At 45.0% G+C, this 16,681-nt stretch overlaps 2 protein-coding genes across 6 annotated transcripts; both read right to left on the reverse strand.

Moving 5' to 3' along the window:
• Window positions 1-646: 646 nt before the first annotated feature.
• LOC123405290 lies at window positions 647-4,035 on the reverse strand. 4 transcript variants are annotated; one of them, XM_045099037.1, is made up of 4 exons: window positions 3,515-3,869; window positions 3,016-3,417; window positions 2,566-2,658; window positions 647-726 (listed from the first exon to the last, which is right to left on the reverse strand). In XM_045099037.1, exons 2-4 carry the CDS (start codon window positions 3,272-3,274, stop codon window positions 713-715), a joined length of 366 nt encoding a protein of 121 aa, XP_044954972.1. In that variant the 5' UTR covers window positions 3,275-3,417; window positions 3,515-3,869; the 3' UTR covers window positions 647-712. The 4 variants fall into 4 exon arrangements, with proteins under 4 accessions (XP_044954972.1, XP_044954974.1, XP_044954973.1 ...); XM_045099038.1 differs by lacking the exons at window positions 647-726; window positions 2,566-2,658 and having other exon boundaries at window positions 3,286-3,417; window positions 3,515-3,604; window positions 3,707-4,035; XM_045099039.1 differs by lacking the exons at window positions 2,566-2,658; window positions 3,016-3,417 and having other exon boundaries at window positions 650-726; window positions 3,707-4,035.
• Window positions 4,036-5,376: 1,341 nt separating this feature from the next.
• LOC123405292 (DNA mismatch repair protein Msh6-like) lies at window positions 5,377-11,139 on the reverse strand. Of its 2 annotated transcripts, none has more exons than XM_045099041.1 (8): window positions 11,021-11,139; window positions 9,328-9,493; window positions 8,082-8,167; window positions 7,935-7,977; window positions 7,076-7,132; window positions 6,929-6,986; window positions 5,868-6,586; window positions 5,377-5,786 (listed from the first exon to the last, which is right to left on the reverse strand). In XM_045099041.1, the coding sequence occupies exons 2-8, from the start codon at window positions 9,475-9,477 to the stop codon at window positions 5,751-5,753; spliced, it is 1,149 nt and encodes a 382-aa protein (XP_044954976.1). In that variant the 5' UTR covers window positions 9,478-9,493; window positions 11,021-11,139; the 3' UTR covers window positions 5,377-5,750. The 2 variants fall into 2 exon arrangements, with proteins under 2 accessions (XP_044954976.1, XP_044954975.1); XM_045099040.1 differs by having other exon boundaries at window positions 5,377-5,791; window positions 11,021-11,136.
• Window positions 11,140-16,681: the final 5,542 nt, after the last annotated feature.

The following is a 16,681-nucleotide window of genomic DNA, read 5'->3' on the forward strand; positions in this document are numbered from 1 at the left end:
ATAGAAGCATGATTGGTGCTCTTCAATATTTGGCTCTTACTAGACCAGATATATCATTTGTTGTGAACAAAGTGTGTCAGTTTTTGCATGCTCCTACCACCCTGCATTGGACTCGTGCTAAACGTATCCTGACATATGTGAAACATACAGTTGGTGTTGGGCAAACATTCAGCACGTCACAGTCCAACCTTATCAGTGCATTCACTGATGCTGATTGGGCAGACAGTGTTGATGACACGAGGTCCACAAGTGGATTTGCCATATTCTTTGGTCCTAACCTTGTTTCATGGTGTGCCAAAAAGCAAGCAACAATTTTCAGGTCTAGTACAGAGGCTGAGTACAAAGCACTAGCCAATGCTACTCCAAAAATTATCTGGCTTCAGTCCATGTTGAAAGAACTCAGAGTTTCACAAGTGCAAGCCCCTTGCTTGTGGTGTGATAACCTTGGTGCTACCTACCTTTCTGCTAATCCAGTCTTTCATGCCAGAACCAAACGTATTGAGATAGACTTTCATTTTGTTAGAGAGCGAGTTGACAATAAGCAATTAGATGTTCGTTTTGTGCATTCAGGTGATCAGATTGCTGATGGCTTCACCAAGGTGCTACCCACGGAAAGCTTTGAGAAATTCAGGCGTAATCTTAACTTTGTTGTTGGGTCCATGCCTTCCCGCCTAGAGGGACCCCATCCTGATAGAAGTTTTCGCCGTTGAATTCATGCCTTCCTGCCTACACGACAACACGCTGATATGAAGTTCTGGATAATATACTCTTAGAGTGACATTTTTCTTTCAAAAATATTAACCAAGTAACCCTAAATCTAAATGCAGAGTTGCAGAATATACATAAACAAAGCATATTCTGATCACATGTCTATTTAAACAAATCATTTTCCATGTAAAAAGTCTATTTCGGTAAAATAACATTTTTTGCTCAGTACGATAGTAAAACCATCTTACAGTTTCATCAGTTGGCCATGGTTCAGCTGGCCATGCCAATATAAATATTATGCGGTATTTTAATGTTATAGAGTACCTCTTTAAGCAACTTGGCTTCATAATATATTTGTATTATGACATATTTTTCTCGAGCACATTTCATGGTTCATGGTAACACAAATTTTACTATATTAGTTCTAAAATAATGTTGCTAGCTTGATGTCATTCTCTAGTGCAAAATGATAAACCAGTGAACAACTTACACTTTACTCAAGAACAACAATAATATATAATGTATCATGTCCCACAGAAACACCCACTATGTTGTCTTCTTTATTGTTTTTTTCAACCAACACAGATTTAACTTTTCTCAGACTAAGGGCTAAATAATCCATTCCTTGTCTTAGGTTCTGGTACTTCAGAGTGTATTCAATGTCTGCTAGTGCATCAACACTGCCAATTGTCTCACTCTTGGATTTCATGACGCCCAACAACTTGCCACAAAGACAGCTAGTATCTTCAAGTAACGATAAGCCTTGCATCTGCAAGTTGTCCACTCTAGCGTGAAGTTCCAGGACAAGACGATGTGAGGATAAACTTAATCCATTCCCACTGCTTTGTAGACGGTTTAAAATCCCTATGTTCTCTTGCTGAAGAGACTCTACTTCAAGGTTACAGGACTGAATTTCTTTTCTCAGCTTTTGCTCAACTCCAGTAAGTCCCAAAAGTTCCATTTGCATCCTGGTGATGCTTTCGCTACTTCCAACAGATCTATTTTCTAATTCAGCACTAAATCCTTGCCTGAGCCCATTTATTGTTTTTTCCTGCTCATTAGATGCCCCTTGTAACCTTGCAATCACCTTGTGCAGTGCCCTACTGTTATCTTCTTTGGATTTTAAGCATTCTTGGATTTGGTCCCTTTCTTCTGCAGCTTTTGTAAAGCTATCATGCAACTCTACTGAGGATCTACATTCAGTTGCATATGGGTGGCTTCTAGGGGTGAAATCAAAATTAAAGAAGGCCCACTGGTGTTATGCGCATGATGTGAACATACAGGGTGAACTCAGGACTACTGACATAATATCTGGCAAGAAATGCCTTGCTTATATCTCATTCAGAACACAGAGCATTGATTCCGGCTCAACAAAAAGAACAGGGAGCACTCCAATTAATTTACATAAAAAATAAAATCCAAGAGACACCTTGGAATTATCAAGCCATACAAAAAGCATATCAATTTATAATTTGTTGCTTAATCGACCTTCATTTTTATTTTCTATTATTGCTTAATCGACCTAATCCAGTTAGTGTACCATGGATTGGATTCGTATCTTTCAAGCTATCTACAACCTACTACCTATCCATCAAATGTACAGACTACAGAAGTACATGCTGCAACTAACATGACAATCATATGAACTGATCAACCAGGAAAGAAATGGAGGAAAAATGATGGAAAATGATCACTTGCTCTAGCAGATACAAAATTTTCACAGAAGTCAAGAGGACAAAGCATGTCCATTTACTTATGAGAGATGGCAATGGTGACCTGAATTTTGATTCTATAGTACAGAGTGCCTTATGGTAGCTGAAAAGAGAAAGACCACCCTTACTTCTAAGGCAGACTTACCTAATGAAAGTGATAGCCCAGCCCTCATAACTGCAGCTGGTATTGACAATGGGTCTGTGTTAACAAATAGCTGCTTCAGGACACCAACTTTACCTGCAAAAATCAACTGCACCGTGGTGATCAAATCAGCCTTTGAGAAGGTTCCAAGAACCAACCCATTATATCCAAGCTACTGACAGTGCAGGAAATAGTTGATGAAAGCAGATAAAAGTTCACTGCAAATTTAAGTATATAAAGATAAAAGATAAACAATAGAAAAGTATCACAATCTTCAACAGTCATTGGTAAAGGGGTCAACATGAGAACAAATATGATAGCTCAGGTGACAAGAGAATAAAGGGCTCTTGACGGCCCAATGTACAGTAGAGTAGAACACATTGCCTAATACTACATTTAATAGCATATCATATACCCTTAACATATCCATATCACTGCTTTTGGTGTGCTCACCTTTAACTTTCTCCATCTCATCATTCAGTTGTTTGTTTTGCAGTTCCAAACTTCTGATCTTGTTAGAAGCCTGAACTCGTTTCGATTCAAACAAAGTAACTTCTCTCTGAAATGACACATTCTGCTCTGCTAGCTCCATTACTCTATCCCGTAGTCGCTGTTCTTCGGCTTGAAATCTTGCCAGCCTGGCTGACCAATCATTTGACCTTCTGTCAAGCTCCCGTTCCATCAGTCTTCTCATTCTCCAGGCTTCTAACATTCGCTTTTGAGCTTTTGACAATTCTTACAGAACTATGCCACGCAGGAACGCTGGTGAACAAGGCGGAGGACGTGCTGCTCCATCGCCGGATCCTCGCCGAGTGCGCCGACCACGACAACCGTCCCGTCTTCCACGTCCGATTCCTAAGGGTAAATTCATCCATCCATTAAACTCAGTAAATCTTCCCTGCACACTGTCGCTTACTATATTGTCATGCTCCTCTGCTTCCTTGTGCAGTACCTTCAGCAGGACAAACCTCTGGCTCCAAATCAAAACGGTAATTGTGGGGGATCCCTGGCTTCCATGCTCACGTCGAGGTCGATGTAGTGGTTGCATCCCCGGTGGGCGCGGACACAGACAGACAAACAGAGAGAGAGGTGTTGGTGAGGTGAAAACGCGGGCGTGGACGGGGGGTGGGCGGAAAGGACGGACCTTGGCGGGAGGCGTTGGTAGTTGTCCTCGAGCACGCGGTTGAAGAAGGGGTCGGCGAGCGCCTCCTGGTTGCCGACGGCCCGCAGGCGGTCGTAGATCTCCCTCCTGACGTCGGACAGCAGCACCCCGCCGCCGCCGCCGCCGTGGCCGGAGTCGGCGGTGGCGGGGGTCGGCCAGCAGCTCTCGCCCGCGCCCTCCCCGTCGGCCATCCGACTGCCCGCGCGCGGGGAGCTACGCAGCGGCCATCGCGGCGGCCTTTATGGCTGAGAAGGGAGTAAGGGGAGACGGGGTCGAGGTGGATGGTGACGACGGCGACGTACGGCAGTGGGTTTGGGATGGGGTGGGGGTGGCGGGCGGGGCAAGGGGTGGCGCGGCGGATTGTCGGAGAGAGGATCCCGCGGTGGAGGACGGCGTAGATAAGGTGAGTTTGAGGTGTTTTTCTTTTTAATCAGTGAAACATTTTTCTTCTTCACTTAAATCTGGACGGCGGGTTGAATACCAGAAAACAGAAGGACTTTTTTGCAAAACCGCCAGCGACGGACGACAGAAGCGCTGCGCGCTTTATTATTAAGGGGAGAAGGGGGTGTGTTGAAGATATTCTTGTTAGGATGTTAGGCCGTTCTTAGCGCATCTAGTAAATATGTTAGGTACTTTAAATTCTGCTATCTCTACCTTACTCCTTGTACTTCAAATCATGTATGCGATCAAGCGATAAGCCCCTTTCTATCAATAAATACCCGCAGCCCTCTCACGAGATGGTAGAACGCTTCCATCATAATTTCTATAGGGAGGCCTCGGGCTGCATCGTCGAAGGCGAGACGGACGCTGCGGCTGATGCGACGGCAACCTGTGTGGAGGATTGCCGCCGGCTTCGCGAGGCCATGCACGTTTAGAGCCACCAGCTTCGGGGTCGACGACGATGTCTTTGTAGTGGAATTAATAAAGAGAATTCACAGATAAGTAAATTGATATGTGAGCGTTGGGAGTAAAATGGAGTGGAGATGGCAAATCATATATGACAATTATGTTGGTTGTCACTTGGTTTAGTGCTAAAAAATGATTGGCCAGGTTCAGAGTTGCTCAATTTTCGCCTGATAAGTCAGGTGTACGTGTGACGACCCAAGTTGTCACGGAGCGTTTCATCATCACAAGGTCACCTTGTACAAATGGGGTGAGAGAGGCTCGAACTCAGGATTACTCACAATTCAGCTATGAGACCTACGCGCTAGCCAACTGCGCCACCACCCCTTTGATGTATGGTCAGCCAAACATCCGATTGCATTCTAATCTCTTGGTTCAGATAAAGCAAAGGACAACTAAACAGGCGACCAGGTTTGTGCATACGCTGCTCAAATCGGCAGGTTTTTCCATCGTTAAATCTAGAGCTGAAGAAAATGGAGAGAACAAAAAACCTTGCGCAAACATAGTACATCATAGTACGGATCAGAATGGAAAATCAACATGGACAGAACCTCCCTTAGACATCAAATGAGCTGAAGAAAGAAAAGAATCTCAGTGCTTCGGTAGATAGATACTGGTGAGCAACCCTGCGCCAACCTCAGGCATGAGAGTGTCTGCAGCTAATGCAAAATGCTAACTGAAGATAACCTGAGAATTGGGTCATTCATGCCAACGCATCGATCACAACAGACCCTAGCACCAAGCGGAAATAATCTAAGTCGCAACTTAATATGTCAATAACCAATTTGGTACAGCGCTGAGCGACTGCGGCTCGTCTTTGCGCTGATACAGACAGACTAACAACTGTGCGCTTACTTACGCAGCAGCTATCTATGTCCGGCCAAATCTTCCGTAAACAAGAACAGAAATTAGCACAAGTAAACTAGTAGGTAGATCTGATAGGCGCCATAACTACGGGTTTCCATTCAGAACCAATGGTGTGCTTACAAAATGTAGTAGTAGTCTGCCCTAGCCAGAATCATGGAATCATCAACGGGCGGCTGCAGCAGAACCCTTCCCGTCGAACGGAGATCCCAGCGGAGCGATCAGGCCCAGGCTCTGCATGATCTTGATCTGCCGCGCGCTACGCTGTTCCGATCCCTCCTTGGCCGCCGCGCCCCTGCTCTGGTGGAGTTTGGTCAAATCAGCGTGCGAAATTCATTCAGACAATCGTATTCACGAGTGTGGAGTGTCTACTTACAGGAGAGGAGTTGGGATCCTTGGCCTCCGGCTTCGCCGCCTTCCCCTTTCTAGGTTTCTTCTTTGCAGCACGGCTTGAGTCAGACTCCAGCGCGCCAGCAGCCCGCTTGGTGCTTACTCCACCCTCTGTCACAGTATTAGCAGCAGCACCACCCTGAGTCGCCTTTTCCTCGCTGGCTTGACAGATTCCAAAGATCACTTCATCCACAAACGCCATTTCAGCAGCAACCTGCCTGTCTATGACGTCCCCCAGCAGTATATCCCTGACCATAGCTTTTATCTTCCGGTGAGTTCCCTCGACCGTCGAACCAGTTTTGTGCTGAATCCTATTCACTGATGTCATCGCTCCTGCTTCAGCTGAATTTTCACTTGCGCTTGTATCCTGGAGTTGTGATGTGCTGTCCTCGGCCGCATCTGAATATTGCTTCACACTGGCACGGCCCGATTGCCTTGAGGATCCTTCCTTTCTGGCCACCAATGTTCCTGATGATGCCTTCTTACCACTCTTTTTATCTCGCACAACAGAAGCTTGCTTGGGTGTCTTATCTCTTAAACCTTGAGCAGAATCCATACTCAAAGCTTTGTCGAGATCACTTGCTTGTCTCCCACCTTTCTGTTTTTTTCCTTTCTGAACAGCACCCCCACCTTTTGCATTGCTCCGAACTTCTTGGTCCTGCTCTAAGCCTTCTTTCTTTCTGGCCTTCTTAGCAGACGTCTTGGCTGTGGCCAATATGGAAGATTCAAAAATTAGATATGTAGCAACCAAAGATAAATAGACTCGCATCCTTGATGGCAAGGCAAATCAAACCTTGATCAGGGAAATAGAACAGCACAAGTAATAATTTACAATACTGTGACATTGATATGGCTCATAGAACATGTTATCTAATCGCATCGTTGTAAAGAAATTCACAGAAAGAAATATATCACTGTCAACAAAAAACACTAATGAAGGGGGATAAAATGATTGATCAAATTATTGTGCACAAGGACCACCATGATCAATATACAGAACATGTTTTTCTGCATATAAGATTCTCCAGGCAAAAAACAGATATTCACCTTTTGTGTTGACAGGTTCCTCATCATCATCACTGGGCGACTCAAAATGAGATAGCTCCTGCATTTGTAGGGTTATAAACATGGATCTCAACAACCTCTACCAAACTGTGACTCGCAACATGTTCAAAGCAAGGCTGATTGCCCTACCTCCTGAAGCACCTCATGGAATGCTTCCATAGCTGTCTTATTTTCTTCCTTCAGATACTGTATACAATGAGCTCATATAAGAAATATTTAGAATTCAAAATGATCAGGGTTAGATATCATTCATGCGTGGAAAGACAAAAACAATTAATTTTCTTGGAAGTTAAATAACAAAAGCAGTTTATAGTTTATACAATAGAATCATTTACTATAAAATTACTACAAGCAGCACATAAGCAGTGACATATGGTCAGGATTCGGTTGATTGATATGGCCGGTTTAGGTAGAAAAAACAAAATAAGAGAACTAATAACTACTCTCTCCGTCCCAAAATAAGTGACTCAAAAATGACTCAACTTTGCACCCAACTTTAGTACAAAGTTGAGTCACTTATTTTGGGACGGAGGGAGTACAAAATTATTCATTCGATCAGCTAAGTTAGTTTATTAGTTATGAAACAATGATAAAATAAAATACATGCTTTACCAGTACAATCCTAAAACATATATGTGTGAGTCGTGCTATTGGTACATTCTGTTAGTTAGAATAAAGCATATTATAATTCAGAACAATTGTTAGAATTTCATTATCAACATATGCAATATTATAAAATCTATCAAGTGTTTGTGAATATATGTCCGTCAATTCAGCCTTTTGGCTATATCAGTTTCCTGAAGTTAAAAACCTAAGGAAACCAAAATCGCCATAATGATTGAAGTTGTTGGTTATTTTCGTGTTTCGGCTGATTTAAGTTGTTGGTTATTTTCGTGTTTCAGCTGATTTAAGTTTCTTTAATACATTTCAGTCAGTTACCACTACTCAGTAGCATCATCATGAGCTGTAGGATAGAAGATGTGCATACCATTTCAAATTCCATGTTAGACTTCCAAGGGTCAATATACAAGCTGAAAATAAAATAGTGAAAACAATTACCTTTATCGTAAATGATTATCAGTTTATTATCACTAGAAAGAAAAGAAAGGCTTCACATGTTATTAGGACCCCTTACTCTAGGCATGTGCCATACAGTCGAACCAGAGCATCATGGCTGGTCTTCTTCTTGGCCTTGCTACTGGCAGATGCTTCATCAATGACCTTGAATTCAAAAACAGAAGTGGTCTAAATATATGCATGGGAAGCTATGATCAAGAACATGACAGTTCGCAAAAGTATGAAATGTTTTGTCTTTGCATAATACAAGTACAAAGGTTGTGGCATTGGCAGTTGAGACTTGACCAAACTATCTTACTCATACATGACCGATATAATTGCTCTAGTACAGATGCAACCATCTAACCGCGTTCAATTTAAGCTGACTAGCAAAAGAGCCCGTGCATTGCAACGGAAGAGAAAATAACACATGCTCTGAACACAATATATTTTCACATGACATCACATTTGTGTTGCCGACGATGGCTTTAGTGCTCACACAATGAAAACGCGTTTGAATATACAGTCACTCGGAATAAGATGAGAAATATGGTGTTTCTCCCCACGAGGTTTTCCAAAGGTGTGCATGTGTTGTTAACGATGTTTTCTTTCCTCTCAATTTGGTTTTAATTTAATGGATGTTTATTGCAATTCGTATCGTCGCCGGAAAGAAAGAAAAAAAAGGACCGTGCACTACAGATTAAGTTTGCACCAAAAATAATATTTAAGAAGTATTCAACAGCTAAAAATAACATCCTATTTAGATTCTACACATTTTTTTAATCAAATTTCATATATAACATGTTAAAATCGGAGTTACGGTTTAAAAGATATGGATAATTTTGTTTTAGATAAAATGTGGATTGATTAACTGAAAAGTTAGGGTTTTTTGTTAAAATACGGAGGGCGGGTTGATTACCTGAAACATCAGGGGTTTTTTGGAAAATTACAAAAAAACGATTCGTTTTCTGACTTAAATCCGGACTGCGGGTTGATTACCTGAAACATCAGGGGGTTTTATGCAAAATGCAAAAAACTTTAAAACGGACTGCGGGTTGAATACCGGAAAAGCGAGGGGTCTTTTTGCAAAAAAAAACGGCGACGCACGGCAGAAGCGCTCCGCGCTTTATTATTAGGGGAGATGTGCAATGCAACAAGCATATTCACTTCACTGGCATCTACAATTATTTTAGTACCATACTGGCATCGAATGCAGCAACAAATTGGTTCAACATGTTGGGGTAATCTAAATTGCTGATCCGTAGCAAAGTAAGGGTATTTATCTAGTTGGAGTATGAAGTGCTCAGAAGGTGTATGCTTCATACCTGGGCTGGCCACCATGAGGAGCCATCATGCTTAACCCATGTGATATCTCCTAAACGGAAATTCTGCCTTGGGTTATTTTCTGAGAGTTCAGCACTTGATGTGCATGCAGCCATACCACCATAACTTTTCTCTGCACTTTTCTTCACCATAATGATCAATTCAGACCTGCAACAGCATTGAACAAGAAATGTTAGTGTTGATATTGCCCACTATGACTGCTTGTTAGCTTGACAGAAAGGTATTCAACTAAAGGTCAACTTAAGTTCGCTGTTATAAAAAGCAGTCACGTAGCCCTCCAGGCACCTAACACCTGAAATCATCTGCAAGTAGTAATATGGCAGGTCCAATAACCCACCAATTCTCAAACAAGGCTACAACTCATTGCATGGTATCGTTGAATATACCAACATCAGTTTTTGACTATGCTATTGCCGCCAAAATATAGAGGGAGCAAGTGACCTTGATTTTTTTACCAGAATGTTGTGTGGGTTTTGGATATGTGGACAGATGGCAGTACTATAAAGACTGGTGAGACATTGGGCAAGAAATGGAGGCATTATAAAGACTAGTAAGATACAGAGATGTTCCAAATCAGTTCTCTCAGACGGTAATGTAAAACAAAATTTCATCTGAATCAGTTCTCTCAGAAAAATGTTGCATCGCCACGCAAACAGCACTGAAACGGTGTAGTACGATGCACACCATCACTGCCATGTCGCATGGGCAATTAGGCAATTAGCGAATCAGAGCATCAGACTCGCTCGGGAGATCTCTCAAATGGGATGTGGCCTCCTCCCCTCTCACCGAAGCTTAAACACTTGCTTAGTGTATTATATTTAATCCCTAAAAGAGCACTTGCTTAGTAAATTAAAGGGAGGTGCAGGAACAAAACTCATGAAACAACTCAGGTGCAGACTTGTGCAGCCTGAAGTTCATTGGCATTTGAGTATGTGCCCTGGTCCAGCAGCCTCTTGATAAAACGCATGGAAGCTGAATGTGCTTCTCATGATTTGGCTTGAGGGGTGTGTCTTACCGAAAAACCGACAAGATGCCACACGTTTATTAGCACTTTGACACAGATGACACATTTACAGGCGGACCAGGCCCCACATGTCAGACAAAGTCGTGTTGCTTTGCCAAATTCCTCGTTCTTCACATAACAAAATCAGTTAACCCTTTCTACCCGGCCAAGGGAAAGGCAGCTTTGGCCCTTCTTTCCGTTGTTCCAGCACACGGCATTTTTTGAAAGAAACCAGCACACAGCATAGATAGATCGATAGATAAATAGGCCGAGGGCTTTGGCTCTTTGCACGCACACGGCACACGGCGCTCCCTGGGATAATGGCTCGACCGATGCCAGCAAAAATCGAGTAGTACACACACAATGTGGTCCATTACGCCTCTCCCCTCCTCGAACCCTCCTGAACAGCAAACATGTCTCGTCTCGCGAACAAAACCTAGGGTTCGTTCGTACGGCGCGAAGTCGGGACCAAAACCTACGATCTGGCGAGCGAATGGGAGGAGCGGCGAGGTGGTGCGGGGATAACCTCGCTGGCAGCCGCCGCCGCCCTGAGTCGCCGTCGGTCGCCGGGCTGGATGGGGGCGTGCTGTTGGAGGGGGGAGCGGGTGGGTGCCGGCGGAAAGAGAGTGAGTGGGAGAAGAATGCGGAGGGGGTGGGGCGAAGGGACGCACCTCGCCGCAGGACGCCGCGCGGTCGCCGGCCGGAGTGGCCGAGGTGGTGGAGCAGGCTGCGCAGTGAGGAGGAGGAGGAGGTCCGGGTTCAGAGTGTGAATGGAGAGGCGAGCTGAGGGAGCTCGGGCTTGATTATTGCCTTGGGGGGCAAATGGGTCTTTTTGGTTTCGTTCACACTCTCCACTCTCCGGTGTGGGGGCACACAAGCTCGCATGGCTAGGGAGCTAAGTTATTTCTTCTAGGACCCTCGCGTCTTGTCTCTAGACCCCACATGTTGCAGACTTTGGCGTGCTGATAAGTGATTCAAACGCGTGGGTCGCATCATCCTTTCCCATCTTCTTCCTTCTTCTACCTGAAAACGAATCTGGCTCTCTCTCTCGCCCCTCTTCCACCTCACACCACCACCCTTTTGATCTACTCCATTTTTCATCAAAATTTATGAATCTAAGCCCCTCAAACATCTTTGAGGTATTCTTTGTCAATTCCTTCAATTTATTTTTGTTAGAACATCTTATTTTTAAAGCATTATTGAACATTAGGTGATGTTCGATTAGTAGATGATTTCTTAGTTTTAGAAAATTTTGTTTAGTTGCTAGATGATATAGATGGTTTGTACTATATAATAGACGATGTGTTGTGTAATATGTATGTAATAATATTTCATTTTGTTTAATATGTAGGTGGATATATTGTTGGTATATTTTCCTACAAAAGAGATGATGAAATATGATGTTTGTGTGATGAATGGGTTTGGGGGTAGGGGGCCGCCGCCCTGGGCCCACGGATTTGAGGGGGCCCTCCGCAGGATACGCAAAGGTAGAGTCGTAAAGAAACTATGGACCAAGAACATAACCAAGCACTCCCCACATCTGAGGGCATTCCCAGGTACTTCTCATTTAGGGTTTCGTTTGGGACATTGAGCGAAGCCTTGATATCCATACGAGCATTCTCGGCTACCCCTTTGCTGAAATAAATCAAAGATTTAGCAAAATTGATGCTCCGACTCGATGCTTGACAGTACTGATTCAGTATCAGGTTCACCTCCTCAGCTCCAGCATTGTTTGCCTTACAAAACAACAGGCTGTCATCAGCAAATAAAAGGTGGCTAACCGGTGGCGCTGATGGTGCCACTTGTAGAGCACCAAGGTTGGATGACTCACTCTTAAATTTAACAGGCACGACAGGCCCTTTGCTCCTAGCAAGAACAAGTACGGAGATATTGGGTCCCCTTGTCTGATTCCGCGAGAAGGAACGAATTCTTCCAATTTCTTCCCATTAAACATAACTGAAAATTTCACTGTGGTAACCAAAGACATTACAATATTCACCCACCTCTCACTGAAACCCAGTTTGATCATAATAGCCCTAAGATAAGGCCACTCAAGTCTGTCATAGGCTTTGGTCATGTCCAGGTTCAAGGCAAAAGACTGATGCTTCTTGGCTTTGTTTCTTTTCATAAAGTGGAGACATTCATAAGCTGTGATGATGTTATCAGTAATTAATCTGCGTGGCACAAAAGAAGATTGTTCTGTATATATTATCGCAGGAAGGATCAACTTCAATCTATTGGATATAACCTTTGATGCTATTTTATGCAATACATTGCATAAGATGATGGGGCGGAATTGAGATAGCAGAGATGGATTTTTTTACCTTCGGGATCAGTACCAGGACAGTCTCATTAATACAAGCAGCTGAATCCGTGTCCTCCACTATCTTGATCACAACACTACAAACCTCATCTCCACAGATATCCCAATGGCGCTGGAAGAAGTGGGCTGGAAACCCATCTGGTCCTGGAGCCTTAGTGGGAAACGTTTGGAAAAGAGCTCGTTTGACCTCGTCCCTGGAGTAGGGGCATTGAGAGAGTCATTCATCTCCCGCGAGCCCTTGCGTGGGACTGTATCAAGAACCTGGTGCATCTCCTCCACCCCTTCGAAAGTATATAAGTTCTTGTAGAAGTTAGTTGTCATGGCCTCCAGCTCAACCGAATCCTCGATAATCTAACCATCCATCCGTTGTAGTGATTTAATCCGATTCTTCCTTCTCCTTTGGCTAGCTCTAAGGTGAAAGAAGTAGGTATTTTTATCCCCGTGGAGCAGCCATTCAACGCGGGCACGTTCCCTTCATAAGATTTCTTCCCTATGAAAGAGTTCCACCAAGTGGTCATTGGTTTTGATCTCTTCTCTCGATGGGCCAGTCCTTCCAGGTATGGACCGAAGAACCTGGAGTTCAGATTTTAAGCAGCTAATTTCCAACCGGATGTTCCCGAAGTGCTCCCTATCCCAAGTTGCAAGCTCCCCTGAAAGGCCACCGAGCTTGAGCTGAAGCTGATGAACCGAGCTGGCGCATGTCCTCGTCTAGCCTGAGCCGACAATGGCCTCCACGGAGGGGTCTCGTTCCCAGGCCACCTCGTATTTGAAGTTTTTCTTGGTCCTGCTTCGTTCTTCCGCCTGCATCCGCAGCAGTAGGGGAACATGGTCCGAACCCGCTGTTGTGAGATGTTCTGGGGAAAGCCTGAAGCCAATTGGGGGAGGCTACCGCCCGATCAAGACGAACCCTGGTGAAAGATCCGCCGCTCACCCTCTTCTCGAAAGTCTAACTCAGACCATCATAGCCTATATTAGTGAGATTACACGTATAGAATGCATCGCGGAAAGAATCCATCTGAGCCTGACTCCTTGCACCCACCCCGTCGTGCTCGTGCGCATGAAGCACCTCATTAAAATCACCGATCACCACCCAAGGGAGAGAGCTTGTAGTCGCGATACCCCGAAGCATATTCCATGTTTTGTATCTTTCTTTGGTTTGCAACTCTTCGTAAACAAACGTGATTCTCATCACTGTTTCAACCATCTCCTCAACTCTCACATCAATGTGATACTATGAATAGCTAACAACTTCTAGATTTATTTCTTCCTTCCAAAAAATGCCAAGCCCGCCGCTCCTGCCAGTACTGCTTACAACAAACCTTTTATCATACCCTAAACTGCCTACCAGATTCTCCACTCGCAATCCCTCTATCTGAGTTTCCAGGATACAAACAATAGAGGGGGCATGTTGCCTCGAGAGATCCCGAAGCTCACGAACTGTCGCGGGCTTGCCAGCCCCGCGACAATTCCATACTAGGCAACTCATGCGCTCGGTGCGACCCACTGTCGGGGCCTGCCAAACGCGCATCAGTTTTCTTCAGGTTACTCTTCTCGGTGGGGTTTGATGAAGTGCGAGATCTTTTTTGGTCTTGTATAGACGAGGGGCTTGCCGGCGTCAATGTAGTTCCCACCACTGTAGCGTGCGACGGGCGAGGTTCCAGAGTTGTTATTGGAGCGTCATCGGAGCTACCACCTCTCTTCATGTTCTGGTTATCAACCTCCATATCAATGTCAGGGAAGTTCTCAGGATCAGCCTTTTCTCCCCCTGTTGGAGTTTCTAACCCTGGCCATGACTTCCCCTGCCTCCTCTGCCGTTTCCTCTACCTCCAGATCCTCTTCCTCGTCCTCCACTACCTTCACCTGGTCCTTGGCCCGAACCACGAAACCAAGATGCTTTGAGGTCTTTGAAGACGAGAGCTTTGGGGGGATGAACTCCGTCTCCGCACTCCTTATGCATATGACCCAGATAGCCACAGACAGCGCACCGGTCGGGTATCCGCTCGTACTTGACCATGAAAATCTCCCTCCTCTTCTTCTTCACTAGCGAGACTGCATTCTTGAAGGGTGCATTGACATCAATCTTGACTCGCAACCTGACAAAATTGCCTTCAAAATCCTTAGATATAGGTTCGTGGTATACGTATTCTCCAATTGTGGCTGCAAGAGATTTGACCAGCGGGAAGTAACCATCGGTGAAGTCATAGATCTGTGCCCAGATCTCCACCTTGTCCAGGGCAATCATCGAAGGCCTAGTGAATCTGTCATGGGGTTTCATCACCACTGCTTTCCCCTTGTGCTGCCAAGGGCTATCCTGCATCACCCTCTCCCAATCTCCAAGGCACTGAAACTACATTGTGTATAGGTTGTCTTCTAGAGGGCGGATCTTCACTTCCTAAGCGAGATCACAAGAAGTCCTCATCTGACGATAGAACCGGTACTGGCTATAGGTTTTCTCCGTATGAACGCGAATGATCGCCATCCACCGCGTCATCTCCTACGGAAGGTCATCATTTCCAACCTCGACATCTTGCAGAGTCTCCTTGCTAAGGCCTAATTCTTCCATCATCAACTCCAACTTGGTCATAGTTCCTAAGTCAGGTTCTTTATTCTCCATGATAGCTCTTGCCCCTGAAAAAGTTCCACGGGGGGGGGGGGGGGGGGGGTGTCCCTAGTGACTGCAGATCTTCGGGGCGTCAAAGATTAATCTCCAGGTAACAACGGAGAGTTTGGTCGTGGGGGATGAAGGCTCGACATAGAGGCGATCAAGATCGCCACCGCAAGGAAACAAAACCCTAAAAATGGGGCCTTTAAGTATTTGAAGGACCGGCTATGGAGTAAAGTGTAGGGGTGGATCAAGAGTACCATGTCAACAGGGAGCAAAGAGGTCTTGATCAAGGCGGTAGCGCAGGCCGTCCCGGTTTTATCTATGTCATGCTTTAAGCTTCCGAGGGGTTTGTGTGAACATGTGAATACGCTCATTCGAAAAATTTGGTGGGGCTCTAAAAACGGCAAGCGGAAACCACATTGTGTATTGTGGAAGGCCATGACCCAACCGAAAGGCATGGGGGACTAGGGTTTAAAGACTTTGAACTTTTCAATATGGCCATGCTCGCGCGACAGGCGTGGAGACTGTTACAACACCCGGAGACTCTGTGTGCTTGTATCCTCATGAGTGTATACTTCCCAGACACTTCAATACTACATGCGACTCTTGGCGGGCATCCTAACCAGATCTGGAGGGCGATCATTAAGGACAGAGATACGCTTCGGCTGGGCTTGATAAAGAGGATTGGCAATGGGCATAATACCTTGATATGGGAGGACTCATAGATCCCGAGAGCTGAGATGATGCGGACTTATGGGTGTCTCATCGTTGACCCTCCGGCTTTGGTGGCTGAGCTAATTGATCACACTTTTGCTTCATGGAATGAGCAGAAGATTAGGCAAGTTTTCATGCCCATGGATGTACATGCGATAATGGGCATTCCTATCTGCACAAGCAATGAGGACGACTTCTGGAGCTGGAAATTTGAACGCAATGGTTACTTCTCCGTTAAGTCGGCCTATCGTATGCTAGTTGCCACCCGACAATGACATGAGGCATGGCTAGAAGGAGCAGTTGGCCCATCGTTGACTGTGGCTGAGGAGGCGCCATGGAAGAGCTTGTGGAATGTCCCAGTTCCGGGGAAGGTTAAAATGCTCTTGTGGAGGCTGGCGAAGCAATCTATTCCAACAGAAGATGTCCGGACACACAGGCACATGATCGACAACCCTCTTTGCGGTATGTGCGGAGCACCTGATTCTTGGAGACATTCATTGATCAACTATACGTCCTCTAGATGCACCTAGGCCCTGGTTGACGAAGATCTAGCACAACAGCTGATTGCTAGTTCAGAACCTAATGCCAAGCAGTGGCTTTTTGCACTCATTGATTCACTCTTGCATGACTTGTTCACTCTTCTGGCAATCGCCCTTTGGTCCATATGGACAGCCAGACGTAGGGCGATTC

The sequence above is a fragment of the Hordeum vulgare genome, chromosome 6H (assembly GCF_904849725.1).
Source record: "Hordeum vulgare subsp. vulgare chromosome 6H, MorexV3_pseudomolecules_assembly, whole genome shotgun sequence".
NCBI classification, from domain to species: domain Eukaryota; kingdom Viridiplantae; phylum Streptophyta; class Magnoliopsida; order Poales; family Poaceae; genus Hordeum; species Hordeum vulgare.

Bases quoted from the DNA above. Each gene is read 5' to 3' on its own strand.
- LOC123405290 (XM_045099036.1), bottom strand. From the start codon at position 3,915: ATGGCCGACGGGGAGGGCGCGGGCGAGAGCTGCTGGCCGACCCCCGCC.
- LOC123405292 (XM_045099040.1), bottom strand. From the start codon at position 9,477: ATGGTGAAGAAAAGTGCAGAGAAAAGTTATGGTGGTATGGCTGCATGC. The intron at 7,133-7,934 runs GTATGCACATCT...CATTGTATACAG, and splicing joins CTAACATGGAATTTGAAATG to TATCTGAAGGAAGAAAATAA. The intron at 6,587-6,928 runs GTGAATATCTGT...TATTGGCCACAG, and splicing joins GGAACCTGTCAACACAAAAG to CCAAGACGTCTGCTAAGAAG.